The sequence below is a fragment of the Centropristis striata genome, chromosome 14 (genome assembly GCF_030273125.1).
Source record: "Centropristis striata isolate RG_2023a ecotype Rhode Island chromosome 14, C.striata_1.0, whole genome shotgun sequence".
Classification (NCBI taxonomy): domain Eukaryota; kingdom Metazoa; phylum Chordata; class Actinopteri; order Perciformes; family Serranidae; genus Centropristis; species Centropristis striata.
Window position 1 is genome coordinate 18,371,874 of NC_081530.1, and position 21,797 is coordinate 18,393,670.

The following is a 21,797-nucleotide window of genomic DNA, read 5'->3' on the forward strand; positions in this document are numbered from 1 at the left end:
TATTGCAGTATATAGCACATATATTTACATATTTCTTTCTCGGTTTTCTAATTCCTCAATGTTTACATGTATTTTATTTTGAAATGGGAACTGAGAACTGTAACATAATTCTATTTCCTCCTGGGGATCAATCAAGTTTTTTCTGATTCTGATTAAGGGCCATAATGTCAGAGTTCAAACTTTTCTGAGAAGAATAAATATAGATAAACACAGGAGTAATTTTAAAGTATTTTCATTTATTTCTTTTAACTAGAACTCTGTTTTCAGCTGGTAACTCAAAAAGCATGTCTCTTTGTCTGTTGATTGAAGTTTAATCTGACCGGTGACATTATTGTCGTCTCTGCCTTTGAGAAAGGACAGAAACACGCCCCTCAGGAAGAGATCAGGGTTAATCACAGGGGCTGGGACGAGGGGAACAAGGCCCCTGCTCATTCAATCACTTCTTGTTTTGATAAACAATCTCACTACTCCATTGTACAGTGCTGGAGGGGGGGGGGGCTGTGTGCCCGGGCAGCCTTGAATTCTTCCTTTCACAGGTGGAACAATGAAAAGGCTTCCCTCTTTTTTGAATGAGTCACCGGGCCGATAGGATCACACGTGTTTACATTTCTCAGCCTTGGCCCGGGCCGAGCCTCACGTTGCTTTTTTGCTGAAGCTAATCAAGGAAATTGCTGTTTGTAAACCTCCTCGTATCAACATCTGGGAGCTGTCCCCTCTCCCTCCAAACCGAAACGGCTTAGAAAAAGAGAAACAAATACTGAGGCATGATGGCACACACAAAAGTGCATGCATCCCCACCACACACATGCACGCACGCATGCACACAACACATGCTGCATTTGTGATCCATTCCTCTGCTGAACAGGCAATGGAAACTTCTGCAAATGTAAATCTGCTGGGTTAAAAATACAGCGCATTAATGTGCACCACATGTGGCACTCTGGCAGGATGGAGGATATTTTGACGGCGGGGGGAGAGAAGAGAAGAAGAGAGAAGAGGAGAGGAGAGGAGAGAGGGAAGGAGGGAGTCCTGGGGTTTCTCCAACAACGGAGAGGGAGACACACACTCACACACAGCTGAGTCCAGAACTCCTCCTATTTTACCTTGAGCCTTTTCCACAAACACCACCTTGGAGTCGTGCTGGAAGTTGTGTCCGTCGATGAGCATCCTCTCCCCCCCGGGGGCCGGACACGTCTCCAAGCTCCGCTTATCCACCAGCGGCAGCTCCTGGGCCGATCTCTGGGCTGCGTGAGGGAGAGGAGAAGAAGAGAAAGCGGCCTCATCGTTCAGCTAATACACACCCACTCCCCATGCAGACCTGAGCATCCAGACTGAATCACTACCTAGACAGCTCTCTCGGAGCAGCCGCTGCAGCTGTAAACTTCCACTTCTTCATGTCAGAATTAAGCCAGTCAGTAAAGAGAGGCTCCGCTTTGTGTTTATTTGTGCTTTTCTGATAATTATAGTGAATGTTTGTCTCAGAATCCTTCCTTTTCTCAGCTTTTTTACCCCTCTCTTTTACCTTTTTGGCTTCTCATCTCTGTTTACTTTCAGTTTTTAGGAAATATTTGCAAACCATTTCCTTCTAAATGTCTTGGCCGGGCGTCTGTTGTGAAAGATAGCTGTAATTTTATTGCGATTGATCCGGGAAACATAAGCAGAGGTTCATAAAACCTGAATTTTTCTCATATGAGGATCATCTTTTAGTAATTTGATGCCTCTGCTTTCTGATTCTGATAAAAGAAACTCTCACTCTCTGTTTTTGGAAACCATCAGTCTTTCCCACATCGCTCTGTTTCTGTCTGTCGTTCTGCCTCAGTCACACACAAAGTGAATTTTGGTCAAAAACAATTGCTTTGTGGCAGTCGTTCAGAAACTAACAATGGTCTATTTCAAGGGGCTGAGATCATGGTTTAACTACTGTCTTTCATTTACCTCATAAGACTTAATCTCTATGGCAGCTCCGACTGCCAGAACCACATGAAGTGGTTGATCTGCCGGAGTTTCTCCCGCTCCAGTGAAAGGTCAGCCCCAGTGCAGTGCAGGGAGTCGATAGGCTTTATTGAACAAGGCCCACATTGACTTTAAACAGACAAATACTGTCGAGTTAAAACGCAGCTCACGATCACATGCACCAGTAGCTACAGAGTGCACTGAATGATTACTGTTTTTATCAGATAATCTGGTGTTTATCTTGTGATCGAGCAATTAATCGTTCAGTCTATTTTAGAAATGTGTGAAAATAGTCCATCATCACTTCCCAAAGTCCAATCTAATGTCTTTAAGGTGTTTGTTTAGTCCAGGAATCCAACAATATCTCATTTAAAATGACAAAAGAACAAATCCTCTCATATGAGAAGCTTAAAACAGCTTGTTTTATGCAGCATGTTTCACATTTTTGCCTGCAAGGAATAATTGATTATCAAAGTTTCTACCTATTGAATAACTGATTAATCCAGTGGTTCCCAACCTTATTGGGAACTTCAACTTTTCTTCTGACTTCATATTGTTTGATCTGAGTTAATATTAGAGGCCTGAAATGATAAGTATCCAGTATTATTAAAAAATTAACCCTCCTCTTATGTTACTGGTCAAATTGACCCATTTCAAAGTTTAACATTTAAAAAAAAAAAAGTTAAAGAAGTAGTTTTTCATTTAAAAAAAAAAAAAAAATTCAAATGTAAAATACAATTTTTTGAAAAAAATCAATGTCATGTAAAACCAATGTGTTTTATATGTAGGTCTTTCTAATGTACATAAAAAAGTTTTAACATTTTTTCTTTTTTAGAGAAAACAAGTGAATTATCCTCATTGAACCATGATCTGTGTGAGGTAAAGAACACCATTGCACTAAATATTGATTTAAATTGTTAGTAATGGAGTTAATCATGAAATATAAACAATGTTTATTGTTTGTTTGTTTTTTAGTTTCTGACACTTTTGGATAATTAAACATGCCCCGGGTCAAATTGAAATATATATATAAAAAAAAAAAATGTATGAACTACCAGGCAAATTCACAATTATTGATTTCAGCTGCTTTTAGCACTTTGAATCGTACATCACAAAAGATAGTGTTAATGATATTACACCTCAAACTCACCCACAAAGTTTTGCAGCTGAGTGCAATTTGGCCTTTAATGTGTTTGATAGCAACTCTCCATGTAACAAAGCATAATTTTTGCCTTTGCACCAAATACTCACTAGGCAGGACAACAGCAGAGAAAGAAAAATAAATATTTAATTCTCAGCCTGCATGCTATAGATCCTGACTTAGAAGGTGCAGAGGCATTCCTCAAAACTTCAGGCAAGGAATTTAAACATTACAGTAAGGAGGAGAAACAGTATTTGTGATTTAATATCCCAGTCTGTGAAGGAAGAACATAGTTAGCAGCTTATAAATCTGCTTCAGTTACCCAGAAACTATCTGAAGACGCCAACAATTTCACTGTAATTCCGACTAAATGTGACTATTAGCGCCAATCTTTGAAAACTTGACTGTTTTTGCAATTAGGCTCATTTGCAAAGAAACGGGCCAATGTTGCACTAAATTTAAATCCATGCAAATAACACAGGACCGCAGAGAAGCTTTTTCCTTGGCAATGCACTCGGGGTTTCATTTCACCTTATTCAGGTCTGAAAATTGGCTTTCTGTCTTTATTTGTGCAGGTCTAGCAGCCGGATTTGCTTAACTCAAAATCTGTGGAATAGCCATGGAATCACTCAAATTTCCGTGAAACTGACACGGATTTAGCAACAATGCAAGTTAATGACAATCATATCCCGTGGCTATTCCAACATCCAAAGTGATTATTTACATTCACTGAGTGAATATCTAGAAAATAAAACATATATTTCTCGCTACAAATGTGATGAAAATCCATTTTTATGCTGAAATTATGTCAAAATATAGATTTTTTCACTAAAAATGAGAGAACTATCCGCCATGTTTTTTGTTCTGATCGGCGGGACCTTGAAAGTCATGTGACTTGGAACACGAATAGCCATGGGATATGACTGTCATTAACTTGCATTGTAGCGAAATCCGTGTCAGTTTCACAGAAATTTGAGTGATTCCGTGGCTATTCCACGGATTTTGAGTTAAGCGAATCCGTGGCTATTTCACAGATTCCTGTGAGACCAGGTTCTTTTTTTTACACTTTTTGAATTGAATTACTGCCATTTCTTAGCCTGGGTATACCCAGACTGCCTTGCGCGCTCGAATTTAATTTCGAACCTCCAGGCAGTCTGGCAACCAGGAAGGAATCTTAGCCCTGTTTTAGGGATCCAATCACAGAGCGGGGAGGGACGGTGAGACGATGACGCGTACTACTCGGCACTTGGAAGCTTTCCGGATCCAACATGGCTGCTGCAGACGCGAAACTCTCTTTAGCTGAAGACGGTGTTTTAAATAGTTTAGAGCGAAAGTTGAAAGGCGAAAGGTCTCTCGGCGGCTCCGCTGTCCCCCGGCTGGTAGCGAGATCACCGGTAGCGGGGCTATTAGCGCCGCACCGACGGTCTCGGCGGCTCGTTGCGCCGAGCCGGTGAGACCGTCGCTCACCGCCGGTGATCTGGCTCCGAATCGGGGGACAGTGGAGCCCCCAGAGACCCGCAGCAGCTTGTTTATTGCCCATAAAATCAGTGGATGTGTGTGGCTGAATGACATGAGGGGGAATAAAGCGTGAAAATAAATAATCTTGCAGAAAGCGAGAACTGGAGAAGCAAAGCAGCAAACAACACTCTCTCTCACACACACACACACACACACAACAAACATCCATCTCTGTTGCTCTACTACGTCATCTGGTATAACTGATCTGATTGGCTAAGAGCTACCTACAGACGCTTTGATAGACATTCTAAGCGTCCAATAAACGGCTCCGGAGGATCGTAAACCACACCTCCTCTACGGAGAAATAAACAGCAGGTGTCCAGACCTAATCTCCAATGAGATTTGGTCTGGTGTTAGCCAGGCTAGCCATTTCTATGATATTCTAATTTATTGAAGTGCACCTGTATATCCAAGCAATAATGGATATGAGAAGTACTCACAGCACTCGATGGGGTTGGATGAGACCTGCAGGGACACCGTCCTGCCCGTGGCCTGGTTCATGTGAACTCTGAAAACCATCCGCACACGTGTGTTCTTGCGCCCGATGTCGGTCTCCCCCTTCCTCAGCTCGATGTCCGAGTTACGCAGCTTCAGGATCCCCGCGCAGTCGATTCTGCGTTGGAGGAGACAGAAGAAGAAGTCAAAGTTTGCCAAAGTCTCACCGTCCCAAAGGCAAATTACCACATAGGGCTGTGCAATATATAGATACAAAAAATATATCGATAAATAGTTCAAAAATGTTTTCTTTCTTTATATATAAATGCTGCACTTACTTTGGTTTGTCATATTTAGCTATTTTGTAATGTTTGTTATTCTTTTCTCATAGAAATATATTTATTTCAGAAATGCCCTATTTTATTTCATAGACTATTTTTATCTAAGGTATTTTTTTGTTTAAATGTGCACTTTATGGAGCTTTGATTTAAAAAAAAAAAAAAAAGGTACTCCTGTTATACAGTATTTATGTTCACTTAAATAAACGGTTTCAATAAAACTACTGGTTTTGTCATGTCATATTTGGCTTTGACTTTGACTGAACATTTGCTCTCACTTTGTGATAAAAATATTGGGATGAACAGTTATGGAAAAAATTATTAGACCACCCTTGTTTTCTTCAATTTCTTGTTCATCTTAATGCCTGGTACAACTAAAGATACATTATATTTGTCCAAACAAATGTACATTTAGGCATAAAAATGAACAAGAAATTGAAGAAATAGGGCAGTCTAATATTTTTTTCCATGACTGTATATTGTATATTGATATTCAGCCTAAATATATCAGGATGTGACTTTTGGTCCATATCGCCCAGCCCTATTACCACATGCATTAATGATCCATAAGCTCTCACAGAGAGTTAATAAGGCTGTGAGTTATATACAGCATCGCGGGCAAAAAAAAAAAAGGGATTTTCACTCTGGACTCCATCAACGTGGCCCTGACGGAGGCTGCAGTGATGTCAACAGAAGATTAACACCAGCACCCCCGACGGAGCTTTTACACCTCACTGCGTCCAATGTTGGGTGAAATTCAAACTCTATAGAAAGAGTCTGGGAGCAACAGATGGGAATATCTTTGTTATGACACACAAGAGATGCTTTCACAATTACTGCCACAAATCTTACAACCAACAACTGGCTGTAATGACTTCTTTAAAGTCTTCATCAGACCCTTAATAACCCCCACCTCCTCCTCTCTCCTCTCCGTCTGCACTCATCCAACTTTTTCATACTTCTGCAAATGCTTTCTGGCTTCTCCATCGCCTGTGCTACTTGATGCCGCATTCCTCAAAGCCTAGTTAATGTCAACTTTTACACACATTTGAACACTCCCTAACATTCTTCTCGCCAGACACCAGGGTCTGCTCCGCTGGCGAAGTAATCAGGTGTTGATGCTAAGGACCCCAGCTGTTCAGCTCTCCGCCCACGCAGACAGGCCGAGTGCAAAAAAACACAAACTGAGGCGTCCGCTCGGTGCCTGAGACCGAGAGTCAGAGAGAAAGCATGAGAAGAAGAGGGGCAGTTTAATGCTATCATTTAATTTATTAAGAGTTAATTGGAGTCATACCAAGTTGACCAACACTATTTGTGGCTTCACATTAGCTAACTGATGTTGATTAATGCTTTAATTTAACACGCATCCCTGTGAATCATCATGGATAACTATTTCAGAAATATAATATTCTATACCACATAATAAAACATCTATATGTCACACTGGAGTGCACGTCCAAACGAATAAATCTCCCACAAATCCCTGTGAGCAGTCTGAGGCGTGTCCCCCGTGAGAGAGGAGAGAGAAACCATATCCTGAGGTGAAGCTGTTGTATAAGAGCAGCTTATGTGTTACATCCATTAAAACGCAGAGAAAGTGCTGATGTAGCAGACAGAAACCCCAGGTCCCTGTTAGCAGCCCAGAGCTTCCCCAGTAATCTGATCTGTGAGGCTTATAAAATGGGAAAGCCACCCGTCTGTCTGTGCACAGAGGGCAACACTTTCACAACCCAAACACACAGAATAGTGAGCATCAGGAGTTTTTTAGCTTTTTATAGAAAGGCCGCAATCTAACATGTCTCAACAGGGTTTCATCAGCACAACAGGAACACAGTTTATCCCCCAAAGACGGCTGGAAGATTCCCACAAGTTGAAGAAACTCTTTAAATTTGAGCTATTTTTATGTTTTATGTAACAGTGATGCAGCTCTTTTGCAGACTTTACTTACTGGGTTATTTTAGAGGACTTTAGTAAGGTTTTAAGGTTTATATCAAGTCTCATGTTTCATACACACCTTTGAGTGGGTGGTGATGTTTATATGCTGTATCACTCTAGTGGTCAGAATTTACATATAAAGATCTCGCTTATTGTCTTGAACTAAACATGGAGGCAGCATTGAGTTTTTATGCACCACATATCTGGAACAAACTCCCAGAAAACTTTTCTGTTTACCACTGCCTTTCAGTAATACTGCACTGGAACTTGTATTCCTTTGATATTTTATATTTTTTAGAAATATTTTGTCTGCTCCCTTTCGATTTTTAATTTTCATATTTGAAAGTCATTTTATATATGTCTCTTTCTGATGCTTTTAATGTTTTGTTTAAAGCACTTTGAATTGCCTTGTTGTTGAAAGGTGCAATACAAATAAACTTGCCTTGTCTTGTTATTAACTCATGGAGAGTTTTGACTTGACTTGGACTGACCCTTCAACACACAGTATGTAATTTCTGCAGCTAGGGGTCTCTTAATCAAATTAGTAACAACAGACAGACTGTTATGGGACAGTATAGTATTGTGGGATCATGGGAGTTGTTGTCTTTATTGTTAAGAAACGACCATTGCAGATTAAAATCTATCTGAAGCGGCAGAAATAATGTTCAGTAACGAGTAACGTTAGCTCATGTTAGTGTCACAAGTTACGAGTCAGCTACTGCAGAAATAACTTTTATGATCATATTCATTGATGTTCATACTACTACATGCAACAACCTATTTCACCTATTTAACATGCTAAAATATATTTTCTCCAATGTGCAATATCTGTGAACATGCAAAGTGGTTTCAGGAAAACAAACAAACACAAAAAAGATATATTAACAACAAATGCCAAATAGCAGAAATGTATATATATAATGTGTATAAAATGTAAAGTGTATGTCTTATTTTTTTTTCTTTCTTCTATATCTATGTGTCTGTATCTTGAGATGCTGCAACAACTAAATTTCCCCTGTTGGATAAATAAAGTCATATCTTATCTTATTCAATGTTGCTGTAACGTTGTTACTGTATGCATGAATTTGGTGGTAGGCATGATCCACTTGTCATAGTAGCACATTGTTGTAAGCTGGGAAGATGTCGAAATATATGAATATTTTTAACGTCTCTGCTGGATTCCTGTGTTGCAAAATTGTTCTATTTATGCAAAAATTCTAAACAACATGCTTTGTGGCTGTAAGTATGGGACAAGATTTTGGTATCAGAAGTTTCTGTTTCTAGTCCAAGTAAGATTCACTAATCACGTTTGAGTGGTTCACTTTGGTTGACTGCAAATGAACAGTGAATCAAAATTATCTGTATTTATATATCCATTATAAACTGAATTCTTCTAAAACAATCCAGTCGTATATATCGTCCCTCAACCCCAACTCCTGTCTTGTGTCTTGAGTGGATAATCACACTCTAAACCAGAGGAGAGTCTTGCCCAAATATCTGCTTGGTACCCCAAAATATTAGCTGAAATTACTTAAGGTTTTACTTGGATTTTCCCCAGAGGACTTAGCATGGGAAGGTTTCTTCAGACGCCTCTCTGGACGTGTCTGATACTCACATGGCCCGCATGTTGTTCTCCGGCAGCAGAGGGATCTCCAGGATCTTGGTGTTGTTGTGCAGGGCCTCGTGGCTCGGCGTGGACACCGTCTTGCCGGTGATGCGGTGGACCTGGTAGAAGGCGTGGGGCCTCAGCAGCCGGTCGTCAGCCGTGCCGATGAACAGCTGCAGGGTCAGCGGCTCGCTCTCCATGTAGCCGTGCAGCTAAGAGGAAAAAGACATAGTTGTGGTTCAGTCCAAAAATAAAAAAACGTAGGTCTTTAAGAGGTCAGGCTCTCAGCGTGATGGTTTTCAAACAAAGCACCCATTTAGGATCTTGTAATCACCCTTTTCATCTTCTTTAATTTACTACCCGTGGCCTGTATACACTTCCTCCATCAGTTCACGTCAGGCCTGCCAACATGTTGATCCTACAGTAGCTGAACTTCAGGGGCAGCCGCTGCCAGAGAGCAGTAAAACCACCTACAGCGAGCAGCGTTTTGATTTGTGACAAGACCGAGCTAGTGTTCCAGAAAAGTCAAAGTCATGTCAGAGCCACTGAGCTCCAGCCAATCAGGGTCAAGAAAAACTCTCAGCGTTGACCCCGCTCTGATTTTTATCAGTAAAATGATCCCAGAATGATGGAGCTGGAGACAGCAGAGACGCGGCGCTCGCTGGAGCTGGTGGAGCTTCTGAAGTGCTCCCAGACCTCCAAAGGTGTTGCTTGACAGGAGGCCTCCTGCCAGGATGACCTCAACCACCCAAACTGCAGAGAGCAGGCATGCAGCCCAAAGCCACAGACTGAAATCTGAGAGCAGCAGCTACCACTGACACACTGCCGGAGAGTGATGTATGTGATCCATACAGTGAGGAGGGAGAGGAATCACAGCAGCAGACAGAAAGCTTTAAAGCAGGGCTGGGCGATATGGCAAAAAATTATCATGATATATATTTTTTCATATCGTCCAATCTCAGTTATTATCACGATTTTTTTATATTGTTTTTAAACTGCTAGTTTTAAAGCATCTGTACTGAAAACTAAAGAAACTAGAGATTAGTTCAATATTTTATTAACATACGGACTGTTCTGCATTTATTATTATTATTATTATTATTATTATGCATTTATATTTATTATTATCATAAATCAACCAGGTATGTGAGGAAAATATCTGTTTTTACTGAAGAGATTAAATATGACACTGTTATTTTTGCTGAGACATTTTATTGATGTATATGTGCATGTTGTATGTATTTTAAACTTTATTATTATTATTATTATTATTATTATTATTATTTATTATTCAATGTTTTTTTCCTTCTTATTTTACATTACCTATTGCATTCTAAGCATCTAAGCATGTTGTGTGTCTATTTCTGTAATGTAATTGTAAAACACTTTGTGCATCATTTCTTGCATGAAAAATTATATACAATAAAGTTTATTATTATTATTATTATTTACTATTATTATAATTATTATTATTATTATTATTATTATTATTATGGTTAGAAAGATAGGTGTGACCAACAAACCTGATCAACATTTGTATCCTTTTTTTAACAGAATATTTATGTTGTGGTTAGTGTTATGACACATTATATTGCAAAGACTGATATAATAATGTTTATTTTTTGTTATTTCAATTGGGTACTTTATATATTGGGTTAAAAAAATTCTAATTTTAAACCATTTTTATAAAGTTTGTGTAAAAAGCTATAGTGAAAAAAAACATTAAGATAAGTAGATGTCCACAATATGACAATTGCCTTATTTGGCAAAACAGATTAAAATATTTTAATTCTTTTCATTAAAAATTGAGAAAATAGATGTTTCTGCACTTAAATTGCCGCCAATCGTCGGCAGATGTATTCCTGTTCCATTTATGAGGAGTTCATGTTAATTATTGTGAGATACACAACTAAACAATACTACACATATATAAGTGAGTAATTACTTTTTTAAAATGATCTGTACCACATTTGCTCTAGCATCCACCATCTGACAAAAAAATGCACAAAACATATAACAGTTTTTACTGATTTACGGCACTATAAAATAACATTATAATATAATGAGATGACCAATTACTTTGTAAAAGTCTGTAAAAAAAAGTGTGAGTGAGTATTTTATTTGGTTCTCAGGGTTATAGGATCTAGATTATGTCCATTATTGCACCTGGGTCCTATGGGAAAGGTTGGTTTAACCAACTATTTGTAGCCATGTAGCCATTTTGAAAAAATGGCTGCCATGGCAACCAGGGTCTGAGTTTGTGATGGCCCAATATCCAGTTTTGTTCCCAATATATTTATCATCATATCTGCAAATTTGGTGTTTTTATCACAAAATGAATTATGATATATTGAGCTATGCCGACCCTATATTAGCAACATAACATAAAGAATAGTGTTCCTATCTTTAGAAATAACATATATAAAAACACAACCGAAATAATCTGACTGTATGAGTCAAAACTGGCAGGACAGACGTCACTGTCCACAGACCATGTCAAAGTATTACAGATGCCGAGCCTCCTAATTATATGCCGCTGTGGACGAGATTGGCAGCTGCAGCGATCGGCGCGGAGATGTTGAAACAAAGACCACAGCTTTCACTTGAAGAGCACTCGAGGTGAGGAGTGCCCACAACAAGAGCGAGAGGCTCCGACCGGCGAGGCACAACATGTGATTTGGAGGAGGATCCTTGTCGGGGTTAAGAGCCTGTATATTTGTGTAAGGAAATGGGTTGCTGCCTAGCAATGCTGTTTATTTAGGCAGCAGGAAGGAGAGTGATGAAGTGAGGAAGCCCACTCACAAGGTTAGACCGTTACTTTGAAACTGTAATTACAAACAGACTATCTGCACTGACTTATTATCAGCAAGAAACTCTAAGCAAATAGAAATACCCAAACCTGAAAATGTCATGTGAAGGATTTCAGCTGTTTCTGATCTGAACTTCAAAAACTGTTGAGACATTTGTGTTCACATCATTATTATTATGCATCATTTTAACCCTCTGAACCCCATGAAACTTGTTTTCTTTTTTAAAAATCACATAAAATACATTGTTTATTGTAGAAAGAAACTGTAAAACCAGGCATTATTGTCTAAATTTGACCCTTCCGACAGTCCTTAAACGGATCACTGGTTACAAATATTTCTATAAAAAGCAACCAAAACAAAACTTGTTTTGATATTTATCAAATTCATTTTATTCTAAATCTCATTTTTAGAATAACTATATCCTCTTTAAAACATTAAATTCTGCACTACTCAGCGACACTGTGAAGCCATGATTGATTCTGCTGAGATGAACGGTCACATGACAAATATTCACTGAAAATCTGTTCAAATGTATTTAATTAAATAATAATAATAATACTTTATGAGAGAAATTCAACTTGCCTTTTTTATGATGATGTCATTATATGTGTGTTATTCTGCACAAAAGACATTTTTAGTTGTTCCCACTTCCGGCCCTAAAACAAAACACTCTGAAACAGCTCGGGGTACAGAGGGTTAAAACGTAAAATGATCAAAGTTGCAATCTTGAAATCAAGAAACTTTGATCTGAATCATCTGCTGTGTAAAAGCAGCTGCAGCAGACACCAGCTATGATTTATTGATGCAATTAAATGAGTGTGATACCACTTCATGTAAACCCTGCGCTCCTCCGCCCTGGCAGCCTGACATTGGCAGTGCAGCCATCCCCTCCCTAGTTCATATTATCACCCACAAGAGGAATGCCGAGACTCCGGCTGCTCAAGGCACCAAAGAGGAGGAGAGAGGTCTGAGGGGCTCCTATCATGGACCCTCCCAGCTTTAAACAGGATCATCACACACATACACACAGATATGTACATATGGACTCCTGTGTTCCAGTTGTCAGGAGAGAATAACCCAGTGTGACTGTCACGCTTTTTGCTTCACATGAAATGAATTATACTTTGGTTAGAAATCTAAATTTGATCAAGGCCAAGAAAAAGCACATGATTCCATAATATTAATCTACAAGAATTCACATGAAAACAGCTCCTTCCTGATGTGTGTTTGATCATGAAAGTTGAGATCAGACAGACGGGGGAAAAAGGAGACCTCACAGACGTGAATAGGGGGTATTTCCTCTCCACTAAAGTGCAGCATGAAAACCCTGAGCGCTAACTGCGGTGAGGACTGCACACAGCACTTCAGAGGGGCATACTTCAGTCTGCTGCTGGCGTAGAGGGCGGGTGTGGTTGAGGCAAACAGCAGCGATGGCATTGAGAGAGAACAGAAAATAGCTGTATGTGGAGAGAAAAAAAAGCGCACCACACAGAACAGGAGCTTCCAGAATAAACTCTGTAAAGTCTGGGCAGGGTTTTGAGTCAGAGGGGCGGCGGGGACGAGCCGCAGAGGCTTCGTCAGCCAGCGTCCGTCCAGGCTGCAGCACCGTGTGTGTACCATGTAATCAGGAAGTCACAGAGATGGGGCTGCCTTGTCTGAGGCTCCCTCCAACATCTCCATCAGAGCCCTGCCAGAAACGTGTGTGGTTTCGGTCGCTGCCGCCTCCGCAGGACGCAGCGCGATGATGTCAGCCGTACACACACGGGAACTTTCCTAAACAAAGGGAAGTCTGTGTGGTTGGGGTGGTAGCTGGCGGAAAGTAGGGGGAGGTTTGGGTTTGGGTTTTTAAAGAGAACACACACTCTCTTTCTCAGCCGGGGTGAACCCAGACCCCCGTCATTAAACCATTAGCACCTTCTCAGGGACAAATACACATGGCCCGTACAGATGTGAGGCTGGAGCTGCTGCACGCTGCATGTTTTACTTTCCAAATGTCATATTCCACAACTGCATACAAGTATAATATTCTGTCAAAGTTAACCTTAAACTGCTTTAAATCATGGCACAAAGATCTCTCTTTGGGATGAAACTCAATCCATTACTAACAATACACAATCTGCATTATAAACTTATGTCATAGTTGACTGTTTTTGCAGTTTAGTATAAAATACATCATTGTATTTAACCATTTTGTTGCATCATTAACACTTATTTTCTAGTTTTATTCTGTCCTGTAGCCTGTCCTAGCTGATCACAGATAGTGTTTATTGTATTATTATGAGGTAATTTCCAGTGGTTGAAAAAGTATTTAGATCCCTTACCAAAGTAAAAGTACTAATACCACACTGTGAAATAACTCCACTACAAGTAAAAGCCCTGCATTCCAAACTTACTGGAGTAAAAGTACAAAAGTATCAGCATCAAAATGTACTTAAAGTATCAAAAGTAAAAGTCTTCATCATGTAGAATGGACTCGCTCATTGTTTTATATTTTCTACATATATCATTAGATTATTTGTATTGATGCATTTATGTAAGCAGCATTTCCTCAAGGGAGGGCTCATTTTAACTGCTTAATATACTGTTATGAGGTTTAATTTAAAAAACATCTTGTCACTTTAAATATATCAGGATTTTCATGTCAAACGTAAACTAAAGCTGTCAGCTAAATGTAGTGAAATAGAAGTATAAAGTTACATAAAATGGAAATACTGAAGTAAAGTACAAGTACCTCAAAATGTTTACCTGAGTAGAGTACTTAAGTAAATGTACTTGGTTACATTCCACCACTGGTAATTTCACAACCGTTCTGTTTTTTTTAGCTGCAAAATGTGCTGCTCAGTTTAGTCTTTCTTTCTCCTTCTGTAAAAAAAAACCCTCAATAATATTATTTGTATCTGCCTTAAAAATTAATTATCTCTCAAGTAGTAAACCTGCTTTTAGAAATGTTTATGGCCACTCAGGGCACTCAGAGAACCAGGATGGAGGACTCATAATGTTGAGTGTTCAGTGCTGGAGACCTTTCACCCTCAATGGTTGCCATCATGGCTAAATAGCAGAAGTGGAGGGACCGCCAAACTTAAGAAAATAGCGTCTGAGGAAGCTGCAGTGGTTGCGGTTGCACCATACAAATGTAAGTTACACAAGCAAGTAAAAGTAAAATCATATTAATTTGTATTCAGCTGTGATACAATCGTCAAGTGAGCAAACAAGCTGGCAGATATTTTAGGTTGGCCACAATTGAGGTCAAATATTGGCAATTTTAATCTATAAATAACAAGACGAGTTCAAAACTATGTTGTAGGCAATGTGTTTGCATGCACAGAACCAGTCAAAAGTTTGGACACACCCTCAAATTTTTCTTTATTTATATTATTTTCAACATTGTGGATTAATACTGAGGACATCAACACTGTAAAAGAACACATTAGGAATTATGTAGTAAACAATAAAGTGTTAAACAAACCAGAATATGTTCTAGATTTGAGATTCTTCCAGATGTGATCACCTGGAGGGTTTTCAGTTAACAGGAGCACCTTGTCAAGAGTTAATTAGTAGATTTTTTTGCCTTCCTAATGTGTTTGAGACTGAGAGCATCAAAGCAAAAGTTTTAGGGCTACTTTGAAGAATCTAAAATACAAAACATATTTTTGTTTCCATATGTGTTCCATCATAGTTTTGATGTCTTTAATATTCATCTACAATTGTAGAAAATAAAGAAACACCATTAAATTAGAGGGTGTGTCCAAATATGTATATAAACACCCTTGAATTACCCACAAAACAGAATTTGAATTTGAATTGAAATGAGTGAAGTAGAAGCTCTGTCCTTATGAGGCCAAAGACAACATTTTTAAAGACAAGATGTCGGAGTGGACAGCTAACAAGCAACCCCCTGAACAAAGTGTTCTCACTCAGTTGCATACACACCCGTGTGTAGGGCTGACGAGACGAAGAAGAAGAAGAAATGAAATGCTGTGATTGACACTGATGCACTACAGCCATGCTTGATTCTAGACAACACTTCCCTGTCGAAATGAAGAGCTTTCTTGTCCTGAAAATGGCATCTTAGCGATGTTAGCATCCACCAAATCAAACTAAAGGGCCGGATTAGCTAACTGCTCCTCTGTGGCAATAAGTGGAAAAAAACCCTCATGCTAAAAAGACATTTTTATCAAAAGTGAAAGGCGAACACAGAAAACTTGGTACGTGACTAATGTCTGGTGAAGTTTTACTTATTGTAATGTATTAATAAAACTTCAAAAGGTATTAATTAAACTGACAGCCGCGCTCACCGCTCACTTTGTCCAGCTCGGAGCTGCAGACCCTTTATTTATTCAGAGACTGAGGTCAGCGGTGTGGCGTAATGGTCGGGGGACCAGATGGGTTTAAAACCAAAACATATCTGCAGTTGTCCACATTTTTTTTCTTTTCGAGGCCGACCACCAGAGCAACTGTGGTTAAAGCTCATGACTAAGCTCTTACTGGCCATGCTACATCACTTTGTAACTGTCTGCGCTGCACTCGACAACGCAATGGAAAAGTCTGAGTCACCCTCGTCTGGACAGGAACTGACTGAGTGGACCGGCCTGTCTAATAGCATACCTATGGTATTCCATTCAGAAATGTGACATCGTTGAATAACAGACCAGCCAAGCCATGAAGCACACGTCGCCCCAATCTATTTTAACACATGAGGCAAAAAAACAACAACTGTTGAGGCGAGAAGTGACGGAGAAGGAGAGAAAATGGGTCTAACGGCTGCACCGCGTGTCGGGCTAATCATCACAGGAAACCGAACAGTCTAGCTCAGCGGGTCTCAACATCAGGTTCAGGCCCCTGAGGGGGGCGCGGGCAAATCTGAGGAAGTGTAAGATGATGAATGTGAAAAATATGTTGTTTTTGGGGTTGATTTTTGCTTTTTTTTCTCAGGAAATAGTGGATAATTTACCTCAAAGTCTTCATATGACACAATCTAAAGAAGCAAGGGCTTCTTAAGTGGTGTTCAGCAGATGTGATTTTAAGCAGTGAAGTAATGGGGCGATCAGTATGAGGTCAGAGTAGAAAAAAATAGTATCACGGCGCTACAAAAGGGTACAGAATGGGCTACGAGAGAGTCATAAATATGAAAATATTCTGCATTAAACCACAACGTCAACCACACAAACAGTGATTCATGTGCATCACATTCACAGCTGCAGCTGATCAGTGCATGCACGTTTTTGAGTCATTTTCTGATCAGTAGGCCAGAGTTTGTTTTGAGCTTACAATGCTTTTTTTGCAAAGTGGCTTCTTCTATATTTACACTGAACTGTATGCTTTATTATTGTGCAAATAAACATTTCTCAAAGCTTTCTTAGTTGTTAGCTGATATTTTGTGATTTCACACATAGATTACTGTAATGCATTATGCTGTATTACCTAAAAATAGGCATTAGAATTTTTTTTAAAAAGCAGGAACATAGAAAATATTACACCAGTACTAAATGGCTTGGTCCCTCCAGACCTATGACTGGTTATATAGTATATTTCAATTATGATTTTAGATTGTTTGACATTCGAAATACCAAAAATAACTTACAAAAAGCCTGATGAAGCAGCAGTCGTTATGCACCTGAAACAAGCTTCATATATATATATATATAACATATAAGAGTTAAAACATTTTTTTTTTTAATTTATTCATCATTATGGCTTCTTTTCATTTATACCTCACATACTTATTTTATGTTTTTTATTTTTAATCTTTTATTTTTTTTAACCATTATCAGCTTGTTTTAAATACTTATATTTATTGCACTTTTATTTGTATTTTATTGTGAGACTTTATTGTTTTATTGTGTTGGCTTTTTGCCTTTATTATTGTTTTTATTTCTTTGTTTCCTTTGTATGGCCTTAATAATTTAGGTTGCATTTATAAAAGGTGCTATTCAACTTTATTATTAGTAGTAGTATTTCTTTGTACAAGCTATTTTTAAAAACATTTAAATAAATTATGCTTTTAAACAGTGATGTGAAAAAAATTGGTCAGGTCAATTGGTCAAAGTTGTGGATAGGACTTTATAAAATTTGTATTACAATGATGATTTATTAATTATTGTTATATTAAGTTATTGCTTTGTGTTATTTATTTTGTATGTAAAGCAATTTTACATACGTGCAATATAAATAAAGTTGTTGATTATCATCATCAATATTATTATTATTTAGTTGATGTATGTATTATGTAGATATATTTCATGTGATGGGGACAAAATCTACAATTTCATTAAGTGGAAATGCAGCCCTTATTAGGGCTTCTCATGTGTTTTGTTTGAAGATATAATGAGCCAGAGAAGATAAGCAGCAGTGGTTGAGCAGACCTGAACGATGGGGTGTCCTCCTGCCAGGGCCTTCACTGCTCCCCGGCTGCCCTCCGTCTCGTAGTGGGCTCGGTGGTGGGACTTGGGCTGCACGTCGATCTGCAGGCTGTACGGCCCCGAGCTGGACGGCAGCTGCCAGTCGAGAGCTGGCAGGGACGGGCTGTCGGGGCGAAAAACATGTCCAACATGTCAACTTAGCAGCGAGGGAGGATGGCTTATTTTAGATGCACTTATCAAGGTAGAATGTGCAGAATGTGAACACTGATATGACAGAGCTTCTGATAAACCGGCAAATATGTTTAAACTCACTTCTCGTCAGCAAATAATCACAAGTCTATGGGTGGAGGACTATTTATTTTACTCATCAGTTGCCAAAAAAGGTTTAATGCTTTAAAGCTGATAAAAGCTATTTCCTTCAGGCTTTGCTTCAGGCTCAAGCAGATCTTATTTGAGGTGAAAATTCTCCTTTCTTACCTGACATATTGCTTTGGTTTGGACCAGGAGTAAGGGTGCTGTGGCACATCCAGAAACCCTCCACAGTAGCCCTCCTTCTTTAGAGGCAGGCGGTGCTCGTCCAGATCTCCAGGACTCAGGTCCTCACCTCCAGGCTCCAACTTCAGGCTGACGGTGGGGCTGTGCTCCAGGCTGGTTTTCCGGGCTTTGATGGGGATCCCCTCCCCGAGGTCAGTCACTCCATCTGTGGTCAAGGCATTGATGGCTGCCAGGATGGCGGAGTTGGTGTACTGGTTGGTGTTGGGCAGCCAAGACTCCTCGGTGATGCTGAGGCGCGGGGAGGTCTGCGGGGACAGTCCGGGGGAGTGGTTGGGCGAGTACGGGTAGTGCTTGTGCGACGCCCCGCTGCCGTTAAAGCTGTACTTCCTCTTTGCGCCACAGGGGGAGTTGGGCCTGGAGCCACGCTGACCTATCCAGGTGTCGTCTGTCACGCTTGTGCGAGGGGAAGTGGAGGGGGAGTGGCGAGGGGAGCCTCCAGAGGTGCAGCCGTCACCTGGGAGGGCGAGGGTGGAGCCCTTGGGGGACACAGAGGGCGACTGCCAGGGGGAGTTCTGGGGCGAGTTGTCGTAGTTGTAGGAGAAGCTCGACTCGTAGGAGGAGGCGTCGGAGTGGCAGCTGCGAGACGAGATGCTGCTGGCGGGGCTCAGGCAGCTGGGGTCGCGGTAACTGTCTGCACTGGGGAGGGTCAGCGTCACGATGGAGTTGACCCGCTTGGCAACAGGAAGGTTGCTCTCCTCCACCTCGTCCTCAGGAAACTGACCGTACGCTGTGATCTCAATGCGAGGACTCTCCAGGGTCGGGGCCCCGTTTGGGCGGACGCTTGTAGACGTGTAGTAGCCGGCTGCTCTCAAGTCGTCCTGCGTGTCGTAACTGTGAGGCTCGGAGACAGAGACGGATATAGTGGGGCTGGACTGCAGGCTGTGGTACTGGGAGGGAAGACAAGGGTTGCCCAGTGGGAGGGAGAGACTGACGTTTGGCGTGTAGCCATATGCATCTGGAAAGCAAACAGATTGACTTTGTTACCATGATAATCAAACACACATTCACTGGCTGCCTTACTGAGTGGGAGACAGCTGCCAAGTTGAGTCTTATGAGAGCTGTTGCAGAGGTGTTGCCTATAATGGCAGAAGAACAGCTTCCTTACCAGATTAGGCCCTGGCTATTTCCTGATGAATAAGGTATGCAAGGTAAAACTCAACGCCTCATTTAATAGGGATCCCCAAGTGACACAAAACAAAAGCAAAAGGTGGGAGACACGAATAAAGGTGCCAAAAATAACTCCAGTCTAAAAATAAACCAAAGGCAAATCCAGGTGTTTTTTTCCACTTCACGTTGCCAAATGTATGCCACTTAATGCACACGCTGCAGCCCATAAACTGAAACATTATGAAAACACACACTAATGCTTTTGTTGGCCAGTTTCAAGTTCCAACAGCCATCGAAAATAAACACAGGAGGGACATGATTCGTTTATTTGCATGCTGTAAAGGTGCAGGCTGGACCCGGCCGGGGGGAAGCTCGTGGTCTGGTGCCAACGCTCCCGCTGGGTCATATGAAACTCTGCCTCTCTGTGGCGAAGGCTGAGGTCACAACCAGGGGCAGGGGAGGGGGTGACATGGGAACGGGAGTTGTGGTTATATGGTGCATGAGGCTGGGCGAGAGAGAACCACAGTGGAGCGCATTGATACGGATGGAGACGGCTGCAGCAGACAGACAGATGCAGTCACCGCAGCTCCTGTCTGCTGTAAATTAAAGAGAATTAGGGGCCCCACAGTAAAGACTATGACATCAGTGCAGCACCATATGACTCCTTGTAATAAAAGAAAATTATGCTTACATTTAATGCTGCTTGCGGTGTGTGACACAGTAGCACTGAAATGTTTGTTTTCTACAATTAGACTGCTGTGAATTAGCTGACAGGTAGCCGGGGGGCTCTGCTGAACTGAATCACTCACAGTTTTACCCACAATGCCATGTCAGTCATTAGCACAGGTTCAATTCTAACTATTTTGGGAGCACTTTTTAGTCATGAGTGGCTCACAGAAGCGGAACCACGCCCACCTTGCCAAAATCACAGGGAGGGGCGCACTGTGTATCTCCACCACTGCTTTTAATACACTTTCTGACTGATGTGAGCTGAAAACAGACGCTCAGCTGGACACAAAGTGCAGCTGAGACCTTCATTCAATATAACATCACAGCTCAATGTGTCGCATCCGGGTGCAAAGTGTCAAAGTTCAATAAATGCCACATTAGCAGCTTCGCTCCACTGTAATAATGACAAGGAAAGCCTGCTGTAATAAATAAAAGTCAAACTCACCCTCTTCAGCGGATTTCATTTTCTTCTTTGCGCACAGAGAGAAACGTCTGAGATCAAACTCTGAGTACAGCTGCAGATGGGAGCGACTCCTTATCCATATAGCGGAGTTTATATATTCCACAGCTGTTGCTGCTCAGGATCCTTTCGCTTCTGTTTCCCGAAAACAAACAACCACAATTAGAAATAAAGTCAAAAAGAGGCTAAAAAAAGAAAAGAGTCGCATCCAAGAAGGAAAACTCTAAAGAGCGATGCGTCATAGAAATTAAAACATTAGGAATAAGATCATGGCTGATGCAGACAGATCTTTCGGAAAAGCTATTTTCGTCGCTGTGTTGAGATATCTGACTCTGCGTCGGGGGATCCTGGCTCTGCTGGTTCGCTGTGACGCACTGCTCCGGCGCACAGAGGACTTCTGCGCTTTTAAACTCGGGGATCACCTCGGCGGCAGCGACGCACCGCCCCTCCGCGCTGTGACGCATCTACACGCCCGACCACCAGATGGGTCCAATGGAGATCCTCTCTCTCTCTCTCTCGCACACACTGGGGTTTCCAGAGGAAAAGGAGGGCCAATTAGCGAAGCTGGCAGTGAAGCCTGAAGGCTCCGAGATGAGTAAAATAAGCCTCGCCACGGGAGAGCCAAATGCAAAGCTCCAGTGATTGGAACAAACATCCTCAACAGAGCTGAATATGAGCCATCTTCTGAGTATAAACAGTGGAATAACTGGAGTTAAAATGTCACAGCAAGGCATAAAACACTATGATTTGTTGGGTGACAGATGTTAAAAGAAACTCAAACTATGTCCCCATTAACCATGAGTGACTTAATGAGCATGAACAGCATTAATCTGCAGTTTCCACCCACTTTA

General features: G+C 40.8%; 1 protein-coding gene across 1 annotated transcript in view; it reads right to left on the bottom strand.

Annotated features, from left to right (window-relative positions):
- The window catches only part of nfatc1 (nuclear factor of activated T cells 1), a 52,403-nt gene extending 31,085 nt beyond the window's left edge, over positions 1-21,318 (bottom strand). Inside the window, exons 1-6 of the mRNA XM_059350071.1 lie at positions 20,932-21,318; positions 18,573-19,605; positions 18,099-18,258; positions 8,936-9,138; positions 5,053-5,225; positions 1,104-1,244 (exon numbers count right to left, since the gene is read on the bottom strand). Of these exons, the coding sequence (XP_059206054.1) occupies positions 1,104-1,244; positions 5,053-5,225; positions 8,936-9,138; positions 18,099-18,258; positions 18,573-19,605; positions 20,932-20,950 (1,729 nt within the window). The 5' untranslated portion in view covers positions 20,951-21,318. The remainder of the gene's footprint in view (positions 1-1,103; positions 1,245-5,052; positions 5,226-8,935; positions 9,139-18,098; positions 18,259-18,572; positions 19,606-20,931) is intronic.
- Positions 21,319-21,797: the final 479 nt, after the last annotated feature.